Source organism: Anas acuta, chromosome 14 (assembly GCF_963932015.1).
Source record: "Anas acuta chromosome 14, bAnaAcu1.1, whole genome shotgun sequence".
In the NCBI taxonomy this organism is placed as follows: domain Eukaryota; kingdom Metazoa; phylum Chordata; class Aves; order Anseriformes; family Anatidae; genus Anas; species Anas acuta.
In genome coordinates, this window is record NC_088992.1 from 16,206,673 (window position 1) to 16,221,482 (window position 14,810).

The following is a 14,810-nucleotide window of genomic DNA, read 5'->3' on the forward strand; positions in this document are numbered from 1 at the left end:
TTACCCCTTTTTCAAAAATTGTTTTTCCCCTCCACTTTTTTTGTTTGTTTGTTTGTTTTTCCCTTTCTGCTTTTTTGTTGTTGATTTTTCTCTCCAAGTTTGCCATGAATCTAAAACCTAATTTAACATGACAAATGCTTTCATCACTCTTTTAACCTCTGAAGTGAACACTCTTGACAAAGACAACGTGTGGAGCATATGCTTTCCTTCTGATACTTTATAAATTACTTCCCTGTAACTGGGCTTCACCACCAGTCCAGTACCTTCAGGATGTCCTCATCTGAGTGGCTGAGTCTATGTTCCTCAAATGTCACCCCAGGACAATGGGAACAACTCCCAGGCATCGTGAAACAACACGTCTCAAAGAGGATGGGAGACTACTATATCTAGTTCTTGGATGCTGGAATTTACCAAAATGATGTGAAATATTACCAAATTATGCTAAGTATTTCAGTAATATCAGGCTACCGAAGAAACGGAGAGGTGACAATACTGGCTTTAAATAAGCAGATAACATTTTGTATACTACGTAAGGAATAAGTTAAGTGAAAAACTGATATTTTTGGATTCTCTCTTGAAAGTAGTACAGCACACAGCCACAGAGACAGCTTAAAATGCTCTTTTTCATAGAAATAATTTGAAAGTTTTTTGCCTGTGTGTATTCCTGTAACAACAGCAAAACAAAGGCTTGTTTCATTTTCAAGCTGGTGAATCTGATACGCGTCAAAGTTTCTGCAGAAACTCTTTCGTTGTAATGGAATGTAGATAGAAGACTACGTCCATGAAAACAAACCGCACACACAGCACCAAGCGTACTTTTCGCAGGCACATGCCACATCATAGTAGACTGGTGCCACATGGACCTGCAGATATTTGTCCCAAAAATCAGTCAGGATAAGTTCCACAGGAAGATTTTGGAAAAATTACAGTTGATAATGAAGGCCTGACTGCCCTATAAAGGAGGAGTCTATCTAAATAGCCACACTTGGATGGCATTTTATGATCTAAAAGATGAATCTGCATGCATCTTCCAGAAGAAAAGAAAAAACATATCCCTTTTAACAAGATATATTGTCACTATTTTGACAAATGTTTAACTTTTAAAAATAGCAGGATCATCGTTATTTAACACTAATTATGTTGTGCTGCAAAAAGTTCCAAAGGTCATTATGCCCTGTGAATTCATTTGTAAAGTTTTGTCATTTAATTCATTCCATTTTTGTCTATTATCAGAAAAGCAATTGGAATGCCTAAATCACTTTTAATATTCTTTTCTATCTGCTGTGATACTTTTTTTTTGCTTGTCATTTTAAATCACCCCTGATTAGAATTTTTTTCATGACACCCTTAATCTTTAGCAGTTGCCTGAAAATCAGGTTTAAATCTGCAGACAGCATGTTTTCAATGAAGTGCTTCAATTTGCAATTCTCTTTTATAAAAGGACAATCCATTTAGAAATCCTGAAGTCTATGTGAACTTCAAAGTATTCTTTCAATATAATTTACTTATTTGCCAGCATTGCATTTTTCATTTAGTCCCACAATAGTCTTCACTAGCATTGATAAAATCCTCTTCACAGAGCCCAGAATTACGGACAAACCTAAAAAGCAGAAACATTCACTGCAAATTTTGATGATTTTCTGTAACTGTTACTTTTAGCAGATGCATCCCCAGTAATATGACCTCTGCTATGGTGGACAGCAAGAAATTTCCTTTGTGGACATATCCAACAGAAGAACGTTATCAGTGTCTTGAAAGACTCTCCTAGGTTTGAAGTTCTGACAGCAAAATACACAGGGGGAGTTAATGCAACATGGAGTGTTGCCTCCTGCCTATCTTGGGTGAACTTAAACAACATCCTACAACTTCCACCTCTCTTGGTAGATTAACAGCTCTCATCTTCCCACTGTCCAAAAGATTAGGACAGAACTGGGATTTTGGTACGTTATTCATCTTGAATACAGAAAAACATTTTTTTCTCCCGACAGACTGACTGGAGCAAGACAGAGTTATTTTGTCTTCACAGCAGTTCAGGGCTTAGTAGGTCAGGAGCTCCAAAGTGAGCTGCAGCAGAGCAGTTAGAGTTTTTGAAATTTCTTACAGTGAGGAGATGATTTGGTGCCTCAAGTCATACCATTGGAGAACAGCAGTCCCAACTATTTCATGGGTGGGTCAGCTTATAATTGGTGGTCTTAAGCACATCCCTTCTGCCTTATTGCTTTTCTCAACACACTTAAGACAATGCAGCTTCCTTTTAGTTCTCTGTCTTTTCTTTTATCTTTTTCCCATCACTTTAGATTATCATCACAGACAATCTACCAAATTTATTCAGAGGATTAATTACAGCTATTTTCTGGTTTTGACAACTACTCTTCAATTCACTTATTCTTTACTGTGCATGGCATGAAGCTTGTCAGGTAACTTCTCATTATTTAATCCTTGAGCCAACACACTTTCTAAAACCTGCTTTCTCATACTCACTAGTCAACTCCATTGTGCTCATCATTCTTTAGTCAGGAAAAAAGACCTCAAAAACTTCTGTCAAAACGGATCACTTATGTCATGACTTGAAGTGATAGATCATTCATCAGTTATTAAGGGTCAATGCATTGCTTTACATTAGCTCTTGTCTTAAATGTTGTAGGAAACTGTATAAAGCAATAACCATGTTGCAAAGCTTTGCTTTAGATTACAGTAACCTAAATACCAAGGAAAAATGCATTTCATAATCCATCACTTCAAAGTTATGCACATGATTAAAATATTCAGCTTGCAGTATATCATTTCCCATGTGCATAATCACTCAAACAGATAGCTGTTGTATGATAACTGTCAAGTTCAATAAATCATGTGCTTTCCAATCTTTTTATTTATATATCAAACTAAGCCTGTTATTCTTCTGAGGTTTTCTACTGAAAAAACAGAGAAAGATGTTTAGTTCTGTAGTATTGAGTATGCTGGGATGCAGGCCTGGCCCATGGAAATGGCAGCAATAAAGTAGCTAATCAGCTCTCTTTCACTCCTGGATGTATTAATTACCTATGGAAGATCATTAACATGAACAGTGAGGTTTCCTTAGAAAGCAGCATCTACCCTGTTGAGTTTGATGCATTTTGGTTTTGACCACATAACCTTTCTCCTCAAATGGAGGGAATAGGGAGAAAATTCAGTGCACCTTCACAGGGCTTTTGCTCATTATGTATGAACTTCACTCTTCATGGTAGCAACATATTAATATCAGCATATAGTTAAAAAAAAATGAACAACAACAACAAACAACAATCTAAACAGGTCTGGAAAGTATTTGCAGAAAACACTGACAAGCTACCATATTTTTGCCATTTACTCATGGAAGCTAGTGGGTTTGTACAGCATGTCCTTACCATCAATGTATTGTTAAGGCACTGTAAAAGGTACAAAATATACATCTAACTGCTGTAGACCCTTTGAAAAACCTCCAAAGCAACAATGCAAAGGATATTGGGGGAAAAAAAAAAAAAACAACACAAAAACGGGAGCGTGTTTAAAAAAAAATCTGAAAAGACCGTAAAAGAACACAACCTAGTGTGGTTATTATTATGCTAATCAAAGAAAATAAGCACAAAATTTTGAATTCTCTTATAAAACACTAATGATGGATGGAATATTGAAAACAACAGCACACCAAATAGCTTTATCTATTAGTCAGGCCTAAGACCTATAGGAATTCAGGCATGCCAACAGATACAGAGTGAGACTTATCAAAAATGATTTTGTCTTTTTTCTCTAAATGCAGCACACTATAGTAATACTTGAATTCAAACACCAGTAGCTTCTGTTACTCTTACGGATTTACTACCGAGCACATTTTTTTTCCAAATATTTTAAACAAAGGGTAGTACATCCAAAAATTCCAAATTTTATCATCCTCTTTTGCATACCCATGACACCTAAAATTAACACTGCACACTGAGGATCCTGAATTGACTTCTTGCTCTCACTCCGGTTATCATAGTGAACAGGACTTGAGAATCGTATTTTTCTCATTAATCAGTATGAAGAATAACAATTTTCTTTGCTTAGTAACTACACAGATTTGTGAAACAGATTAAACCAACCTTTCATCTGCTGAAGCCTCATTTGCTGACATAGCTATGTGATTTGACAGAGAAAACACAGTCTTACCTATGAAATATGCTAGCAGGATGGCAAGCAGGACTGCAGCAGCAATTGCAGATAAAGCAGCACATTTCCAGCTACAATATTTCGAGGGTTTTTTCAGCTTGAACGCATTCCTGGAGAATGTATTTCTAGGTAACAGCCTGGGAGGTGGAGTATAAACTGTTCCTGAGGTCAGTGGGTAGCCAGGAGAAGAGCTACTGAATAGTGGAGTCGTTCCAGAAGATGTCTTAAACAAGAAATGCCTGAAAAACAACAAATTGAATGATAGTTTAAAACACAAAGTCTTGTAGTTAAGAAATAATACCTCATTCTTTCCCAGCTGCCATAGTGCATTAAATTCAACAAAAATAGTAAAATGATTTTGTCTGAAGAAGTAAGGAGAATGAAGACTCTCACAATCTTTTTGACACCAAAATGTAACAACTATCACTAAAACACTGTGTTGGGATGTCTGCTGTCAGGATTTCTGCTGTCAGGTTATCTTCTTATCCTTTCCATGATGAGATGCAGTTTGACCAGATACTAGCTAAAACATCAACATGATGAATTAATGTCTTTGAGTATGTTGAGATTGTGTCTGGAAGAAGTGGGAGCAGTCTGGTAACGGAGTCATATTCAGATGTGACATCACTGTCGATTCCTTTTTGCCTGGGTTTGATTAGGACTAAACAACTAGTTCCTTTACTAAATACCTGTAAGTTTGTTAGTTCAACAGAACATTTCACTTTACAAGAAAACATCCTTTCTGAATTCACGTATTTAGATAATTTCCCTGTAGGATAGTAATACCCAGCAAATATTCTAAAACCTATAAATAAAGAAATAAATAAAAATGAGTTTCATTAACAGCCTTGGAAGAAGCTGCCAGAAAAAAAAAAATTAAAAAGCACAATAGTCTTGCAGGAAGGTATTTTACCAGAATTAGAACTAGCTATCTTTTTAAAATAATGCTATGGACTTTTCTTTTTGAACAGCTAAAACTCTCATCAGAATTACAATTCAGCAGAAAAAAAAAAAAAAAGGCAGAAAATAGAGAAAGCCATTCAGGAGCCTGGCTACTCCAGATTAACTTTTCTTTTCCTAGTCAGGAAGAGCTGACTACCAGCATGTTCCTAGTAAATGATAAGAAGAGAAGCAGAGAATAAAGGCTGTGGTCTTCAAGAAGGCCACTGAGAATACGCCGTTTTTTTAGGGTAGTCGTTTATAAAGTCCTTTCATGAATATTATAAATCATTTAGTTTTTTTTTGTTTGTTTGTTTGTTTTGGTTTTCCCTTTCTCTTAGAGACCCTAAATGACCTTGTATATCCCACACAACAATCAATAAAATTCTAGTTTACTTCAGAAAACATTTCAGCCACCTATGGCTGTAGCAGCAGTATTCACTTTCATAAATTTTTCTATGTGCTCTGGAGACACCACAGAAAACCATTCAGATGCAGGCACACAATCAGAAGTGGCTTTTAAAGTCTAAGTAACTCAAGCAGATCAATTAAAGCCTGGCTGACACCCGTTAGCAGAAGCAGTTTTAGGCCATTGTGCTGGCTCCATGGTGCTGGGAGCACAGTGCCCCTCCGTGACAGGACCCAAGGACTGAGGTGGCACAGAGCGTGAGGAGGGGTGGGTGGACAGAAGCGAGAGCCGTGGTGATGCTGATCAGATGCGGGTTGCAGGCAGGCAGGCTCACCTCTCCTTCACGCCAACTGCATCTGCCTCAGCCCAGGCCCCCATGCTACAAGTGGCCCTTTCAGGTTTGGACCTCACGGTCCCACAACAGGCAGTTCTTACAGTTCTTTCTTTTCCCTGCCCCAAAGCAGGAAATCACAGAATCAAAGTGGAAATGGCAGTCCTTGGCACTGCCTTTATCTGAAATGTCAAGGTTTTTAACCCAGGAATTTTACGTGCTCTTCAGCCAAGAAGGCAGCTGCAGTACCAACAGAAATTTTAATATAAAGTTAAAGTAAACTCAGATATATAATGAAACTCTGCTCCCACCAAAAATGAATTAATGAATATCTAGATATGTTTTAATAGGACATGCCAATCATGTACTATTTCATGTGAGAAGAAAAAAAAAAAGTAGAAGAAAATAGTTCCACTGTGGTCCATTTTGAGATAAAGTATAGAAAGAAAACCAAAATATTTATACATGCAAGTATGACTTCTATTATATTGTTAAAACTGCTCAGAACTTGATAGAAGCAAAAAAGGCTGAGAGAAATGGATCTGTGGAAATATTATATTCCCAAAGCAAGAAAGAATAAAAATAATTGAATAAACAGTTTTGTCACAGCTGCAACTCCTTATCCATGTAAAAGCTGAAAGTTTACTATGTCTGTATGAGGGTCTCTTACAAAGTTGCAAAGATTAGAAGATAGCCATGCATTACTAAACTATAATATCTTCAGAAGATATTAAAAAAGACAAATATTTTAAGATATGTTAAATACCACACACCAAGCCATTTTGGAAAACTGGCACTGCGTTCAGAAGCTGGAGACCAGATTAGCAGAAAGACCCAAAGTTACAGCAACATGCACCAGAATAGCTGAGAACGTAACGGACAAAGTACTTACAACCCCCCAGAGTTTTAAGTCTAGATTCAGCTTCTAATGGAAATAAATTGACTTGTCTCAACTTTATCCCTAAAACCAATGATCTATAGCTATATTTTTATGTGGGATTTGACATGCTCTGGTACAACCAATTGTCTGTGGACCAAAGCTGCAAAGAAAGAACATGAGCATTTATCAACATTAATTATGGTCCCTCAGAGGTAAGACCATGAGGTACTGTGCAATGACTGCTTATGGAAAGATATTATCTTAGTTGCACCCATTCACTTAATTTCAAATAGATTCCATATTAGAATTAAATAAATAAAATCTATGTTCTGTGTCTTAACTGTTCACCTATCAAGTACTGTAAGGAAAAACACATTTACCACCTCACTTAGCATTAATACTTTGATTTAAATGAGGGCTGAACTTAAATTTTGAAAGCATGGGAATCAATTTGCTAATCTTAGGACAGTTTAATTTCTTTGCATCATAAAGACATCCCTACACTAGAAAACTGCAAAACACCACCATCAGCATGCAATGATTCAGTAACGTAAACATCCACAAAAGGTATGGATGGAGTTTGCATGCTGCTCACAGAAAATAAGCTGATACCATAGCTTGCTCAGAGCTCTTCCTAAGCACCCTGCAGCTCCCTGGAGGCCCTTGCACCAAGCTGTGTGCTGCGGCTGCTCTGCTCCCATGCAGGGGCCCCGGCAGAGCAGGGAGCGCTTCCTTACATGTGGCACGGCGCCAGCAGAGGTGACATCTGTGAAAGCGGAGCTTGCAAGGGGACATTCGACCATGGTTCTGTGGACTACTGGTAAATGGAAAAAGCTATATTTTGCTTTCTTCATTAATTCAGAGCTCTCTATAGCATTTATTTTCCCACAGGTCAAAAGGACCTCTGGTGTTCAGGGAATAGTGGTCTGACAGAGACTGTATTAACTTCCATATTCTTTGAGAGAACAATCTCTCCCCCCCCCCCCCCCCCCTTTTCTGGCCAGATTGTCATGGCAGCACACTGCAAGAATCAGTTGAGAAAAAGAAAAAATATCATTTTTTTTTGTGATGAAAAACTGTAATAGAAAGGAAGAACAAGATACTTTAACAGAAATTGCTTCCTTCACTCCTCATACCATCCTAAGCTCATTCTTTATGAAAAAAAAAGAAATACAGAGAGCTGTAATGCTTAAATTGTCTTTTTCATTCTAAGGTTTTTAAAAGCAATTAATAAATAGAAAAGATACATAACACAAGAATAGTTAACAGCTCAATTTATTGGTTCAAGGACTTAGAAATGATCTTTAAGCTGTGATAAAAATCACATCCATCTATAATTTTGTGTGACAATTTTGTGACATTTTTTAATTAGAGAAAATAAATGTAATGAAATGTGGAGCATAACATTCTGGCTTTTACTGGGGAAAAAAAATCTACTCCTCTAAGCCCTCCTCCAAAAGAGTAGCCACAGGACATTTTGTGTCAATGAAAGCCTCAAAGCACCTGCCTAATTCAGACAGCAAAGTTTAACGTCAGTTTTCTTACTTTCATACAAAAAGAAACCAATACTGAAGAAAAGTATAAACTGTTCTGATGTCTTTTGTGCTAACAAGACCTGGTTGCTTGCTTAAAGGTCTCTCAATCCTTCCCCAAATGAAGTTTGAGTGATTTCTGAGTGGGAGGTGACTGTAGGAGTTGGGAGAGCAGCCCTGCAGAAATGGGTTTGGGGGTTCTGGTTGATGGCAAGTTGAACATGAGCTAGCAGTTGGTCCTGGCAGCCAGGAGAGCCAACTTTGTCCTGGGGTGCATCAGGCACGGCACTGTTGGACGGTCAAGGGAAGGGACTGTCCTGTTCTGCTCTGGTACTGTCTCACCTCCAGTACTGTGTGTGGTTTTGGGCACCAAAGTATTAGAAGGACATAAAACTATTAGAGAGTGTCCAAAGGAGGGCTATGAAGACGGTGAAGGGTCTGGAGGGCAAGATGTATGAGGAGCGTCTGAGGTCCCTTGGTTTGTTCAGCCCAGAGCAGAGCAGGCTGAGGTGAGGCCTCATGGCGGCCTGCAGCTCCCTCATGAGGGGAGCGGAGTGGCAGGCGCTGAGCTCTGCTCTCTGGGGACAGCGACAGGACCCGAGGGAACGGCATGGAGCTGGGACAGGGGAGGGTCAGGCTGGGTGTGAGGGAAAGGTTCTGCACCCAGAGGTGGTCGGGCACTGGGACAGGCTCCCCAGGGCAGTGGTCATGGCCCTGAGCCTGCTGGAGGTCAAGAAGTGTTTGGACAATGCTCTCAGACACACGGTCTGTTTTTTTGTGTGGTGCTGTGTGGGGCCAGGAGTTGGACTTGATGATCTTTGGGGGACCCTTCCAACTAAGGGATACTCTATGATTATAGATATATTTTCAATGGAGAGCTATTTAAAACAGACACATGTGTCAATGAAATGGACATTTCACAGAAGCGTGCCAATAATTCAATAATAAAACAGTTCTGCAGTAATTCAGAACAGACACATCAACACCAGGGTAACACTTCTTTCACTTCTAGCCACTGCCATGCAACTCTGAACATGGCAGCAGCTGCCCAGCCTCCAGCCAAACTCTATGACTGGCTTCCAGCTTTGGAAGGGGTTGTGATTCCTTGAAGGCTAGGTTCTTCACATCCTGAGACTACATCTTCTAAAAATGCAGAGTGTCATGTGTTGCCATAAGTACCAGACCAGCTTGTCACTGTTGTCTCTGCACTCTTAACAAAGACACAGTTGGACACACAAAAGCACAGTAATTGAAAGCTGCCTTGCAGGAAGGTGGCATGTTGTACAAAAAGGCAGGTGCCAGCCTTTAGGCACCCTGATCTGTCATGTTATTAAATCAAAACAAACAGGCAACGTTCACAAAGCTGCAATCCAAAATAGAGTAGCTAAAAAAGGCAAAACATTTGTATTGTATCACAGCTACAGCATTAGCTTTGTACTGGATACCTTTTTACAAGACAGCCTGCATTTGATCTTAAGGATGTTAATTAAGATTTTGTTGGGTGAGCACTCCAACTCATGACCCTGCTGGAGCTGCCCCTGACAACACCCTCCTGGGGCTCTCGCTGCTGGTCTCGGAAGCACAAAGCATGATACAGCCCAGCAGCATCACTGGGGCTTGGGCTGCTCAGAAAGCCAACAGGATGTGACAAAAAGCTGAGACAGCCTGTAGGAAGAGAAGCTGTAAACTATGGAAAGAAGGATTGTTGTGATGGGGATCACTAGGAGCTCAAGAATGTGAGAGGGAGAACAACAACATGGGAAGGCATAAAATATTAAGGGAAAAGAACAGCAAGGCCAGTAAGGATAACTGGGTTGAAGTGTTGGTGTGGTGGAGCTGGTGGCACACAGAGTTCAGCAGAACCATGGAGCCGCAGGGGCTACCCCTCACCTTCCTGACTGCTTCCTGTCCAAAAACAACTGGGGGTGCCCTACAACAGCTGGTGGGCATGCTGGCACTTAGCCTGCCAGCTAGAAATCCTAGTTAACTTTTGCCTGAGCTAGCCAATAAATAATTATTTTAACCTTGAAATTTATGAGTATCTTTCCTGCAGAGTCTCTTTAAGCCCAGTTGAAGACTGACAGACCGACCAAGAAACAAGGTGCTAACAGTTTTTTCTACTTACCTATCAGATGAATCTTTACTTAAGCCAAGCTGACGCCTTCCTTGTTGCATAATGCAACTATTAAAATCTGCACTGTTTTTTATTCTCCTGGTATGCAAAAATAAAACTACTAACTAACACCTGGGAAAAAATACGAGAAATAGCTATAGATATAAACACAGAAAATCAGTCACTCCACATATGTACTTACATTAAAAGGGAGAGAGAGTAAGATCAATAATGCAGATTTGGAAATATTTCGGCAATGCTGATTCAGCTTAAACTACAGCACCTTTAAATTCTTAAGTGGAAAAAGTTGTATCATTTCTGTCCTAAAGTTCTGAGAAATGTGCTGCAAAGTACAGTCAAAGTGATGAAATCCAATAATGCCTACATTTGTTATTCCACTAATGATAATAATGACAACAGCATTTTGCATTTCAATAGGTCTGTTAATTTTTAGCTTTCTGCATCAATTAATGAACTAATTTTCAAAGCACTTCTGTTTTAAAAGGCACACATGTAAGCTCTTCACTATCTCTTAATTCAACTACTCACTTAACTAGAAATAAAGAAAAAGCACTAGCAACAGGGCTAAATTAATAAGCTGTTCAAGTCTATAAATAATAAAATCTTATAATAAGAAACTCAAGTCTCTAAAATAATTTTGTTATCAGTCTACATATAAATGTAGAAAATAGAATCCTAAATCACATCATTTGGGATTAAAAAGCCACCAAAAACAGTAACAAAAAGCAACATCCTAAATATACCTGTTTCTTCCTGTGCAGCCATTCATGCTGCCTGTTCATTCTACACAACTCGAAACTTTTAAATGCAAACCAACAAGATCATGACAACATGCAATTAACTGCAATCTATAAAAACTTTCAGTTTATGTGTATGTCAGTAGGAGTATGTTACATGGATTTTCAGAACCATCAGTAAATATCTTGCTTTTGCAGTGTTTCCCTCCACCTTTTTTTCATCTCTTATCAGAGTTTACAGTTGTTATGAAAACAGCACTAGAGCAGCCTGCTAAAAATGACCTTTCAACAATGTTTTTGGAATTCCTCCAAGTACATGGCCCAAATGTACATGAAGTCTCTGTGGATGCTTTTGACTGTGCTTTACTGCCTCTTCAAAATGCTTTTGATTTTCAGATAAGTCCAGAATCTCTCTACACAGATCCCATTTACGTGGAAAGTCTACACAACTTTCCTGCAACCTTCTGAAGCAGGAACAAGCAAACAAAGGTTTTGGTTCTTGCCCCAGCCCTCAAACTCAGGAGGACCGAAGTGCTGTAGCATACGTGCCTGTAGCCTTACAGCTTAAGTAACTGGTGAAAGAAGGCCACCTAAGACAGAGCAAAATCAGAGGGAGGAGATATTTCACTGATTCAAGCAGTTGTTTGCTGTACCTGATACATTCTAGAAATTTGCATTAACAAAAGGAAAAGAGATTTTTCACTGTTTTGTTCCAGAACATTTTACATCATGTGTAAAAATATCAAAATATTGAGACATTATTCAAAATAGGCAATTGTCAAGAGCAGCTGCAACTTGCAGTTTGTACACAGTCAGAAATTTCAAGTTTACATATACCGTTCAGAAGTTCTGTGGCTGATCTTGACATCATCTTGGTACAGCATCTGACTTCAGTATTAACAACATTTCACATATTTAATTTTTCCAAAATACATTTCTCAGCACTAAATCCTACTCTTCCCCTACTCTGTCCTTGGCTTTTTTGCAATGCCTGCTCTAGCTTGTGCATAGCCACCACTATGTTTACTTCTTCACTGCCTCAAAGGTTGCAGCTACAAAAACACTGGGCACAGATGTTTCACTGCTGTGTTGCTCTGTGATTTTGGGTTCATGCACTTCATTGGTGGTGCAAACTGGGATACAGCTATTGTTGGTACTTCATCCATTTTTCTCCCATTTCTGTCTTTACTTTCCCCTCTCAGGCTCACCCACAGGGTGATGATGTTGGAATCAGGCTTGAAAAGAAAGATAGCTTGAACCCCAGGAACAGACAAATATTTGAAACAGCAACGTGACTTTTTTAGGGCTAATTTTTACAGACCATTCAATCTTTAAATTGAACTTTGCTTAAATGACCCCAAATTTAGACCACTGCTTTTGTTCAACAGCCCACAAGAGGGAAACAGGGATTTCATAATCACCAGAAGAGTGGCCATTATTGTTTCTCCTGAAATACAGGAGAAATGTTGGTATGTTATATTCTTCACTGAAGCCTAGTAAAAAATACTTATGAGCTAGCTCAAAGAAACTAGAAGCATACATACGAAATTATCTTTACAGCTAAAAGATTTTGATTGAAAATATTTTAAGTATGAGACTAATTATGAGATTAAATAATAAGACTAATTTCTATTTAATTTCATCTTTTTTCCTCTTGGATTAAGTATTATTAATTATAATGGTACCAACTAAATTAATTAACATCAATATGAGGCACAGGAACAGACATTAGTACATTAGGCAATCTTAGGCAAATATCCATCCGTGAAAGCTCTTCTGTTATCCTCATTTATGAGTCATTTCATTTTGACTGGCATCTGCAGATGGCCCTGTGCGAGGTTCCCATCCCAGAGATGAACCTTACAGTGCAAAGAGTGATGCAAACCTTTCCTGCAAAGCCATACTGTTCTCCCCATGCTCTGTGATAAAGAAGCCCTCAAAGCATTTCAACCTGTAAAGCAGAGTGCTGCCTCTCCAGCTGTCTGGAGGTAATGAGACCCACACCGGGATGTTCAAAGGTAGTACTTTCATCATTCATCCTCATTGAAAGCAATGATTAAAGAAGCAATAAAGGAACACCTCTTAACTGCAAAATGTAGAAACCAGCACTTTGGAAAGGAGGAGGAGGAGATGGTTTGAAACAGACTGCAAGAGGACAATAAAAGTTAAAGAGCATTAAACAGCAGCTTTGAGCCTAAAGGTAAAGCAGTTAAGTACTGCAGAAATGAACCATAAAAATAGCATCATGATATGCTACAGTGATACATTCCTGCATCCTTAGTTAAAGATATTTCAACCCTTCCATTATGGACCCTAAAAAGAAAACGGAACAATTATGTAGCCAATGCAAGGCCCTGTTGCAGCCATAAAGCAGCAGCAGCAGACCAGGTAAGATACAATCCATATTTGCTTGCCTTGAACCAGACCTAAACACACCAAAATAGCACAACTAAGAACTCTGTATAAGCATTTGACAATATTTTAATTCCACCAAAAGCATCCAGCTACTGCAGGACAGCTAAGCATAATCATGTTAAAAATAGAGAGACACAAAGGGTGAATGGAGACTTTTACCTTCATCTCCACCTCGATGACCACCAAGGTCTGCAGCCATCAGCCCACCAGCTCCTGGGTATGTGCCCTCACAGCTAGTTCAGGATAATCTTCCCAAGGACCAACTGTTTGTAGATGCAGGGATAATTATGGACAGTGATAGGAACTAATAGCTGATGACACGTACCACTGGTGAAGATCAATTTTCTAACGTGGTGTTTTCAAGTTGGAAGTTGGCCTGATTTATCAGCCTTTGGGGGATGATCCTCCTCCCTGGCCCCAAACAGCCTTACCTGGGAGGTCACCCAGCCCCTCACAGCCCCAGGAGCTCCTCATGGGTCCCAGCTTGGCACTGTGAGTCACCTGCCTCCTGCATGGACCCTTCAGCGCAATATTGCAGCCTCAGCTCCAGCCCTGTCTCTGGCCCCAGCTCTTTCTGCTCCTGCTTGGGCTCCCTGGGTGGATCCTGGCCCCAGGACACCTCTTGTACCTTCTCTGGACCCTTTAACCTGTCTTGGCTCTGCCTGCTCCTGGTGCAGTCTTTCAAACACTATTAGCACCATGGTTTCTAATTTCCTAATTTATTTATTTACGCATATACTTATACCTGGTCTGAGTATCACATGCATGCTGTAGTACACAAGAATAGAGACCCGGGAGCTTCATATTTACTTTAAATTTACTTACTTTGTCATCTGAAAAGTAATTAAAAATTGAGTATTTCATGAACATATTTCATGTTTATGTTTGTATCGAATCAAGAGCCTCATTTAAAAAACAAAAAAATCACCACACCAATTTTAATTTACATCACAGAAAATAAAACAAATGTGATTAACTCCTCCAGAATCAATACTGAAACAAGAGATGGAGAAAGGATGCATTTGGAAAATGTGCTGTCTCCAAGCAGTCTGTGTATTCAGCCCAGACTGCCTAAGACGGCAAAGGAAAGAAGGGAAAAACATTCTTAGCAGAAAAAAATAACAATATGCAGACACACGTTGCCATGTTCAATGATTTCAGTGCTTGGCACTGTTAGATAAAGAGACGTCTGGAATCTGAATTGTGATCTGATTTTTGTAGTGCTGACATAAAGCATTCCCTTCAGACAGCTCAGGTACCACTTTCCGT

The 14,810-nt window shown here is 39.2% G+C and overlaps 1 protein-coding gene across 14 annotated transcripts in view; it reads right to left on the reverse strand.

Annotated features, from left to right (window-relative positions):
* Positions 1 to 14,810, reverse strand: part of TENM2 (teneurin transmembrane protein 2) — a 1,136,432-nt gene that overhangs the window by 153,737 nt on the left and 967,885 nt on the right. For all 14 annotated transcript variants that reach the window (XM_068697798.1, XM_068697795.1, XM_068697797.1 and 11 more), the window contains one exon: positions 4,165 to 4,403. In XM_068697798.1, the coding sequence (XP_068553899.1) occupies positions 4,165 to 4,403 (239 nt within the window). The remainder of the gene's footprint in view (positions 1 to 4,164; positions 4,404 to 14,810) is intronic.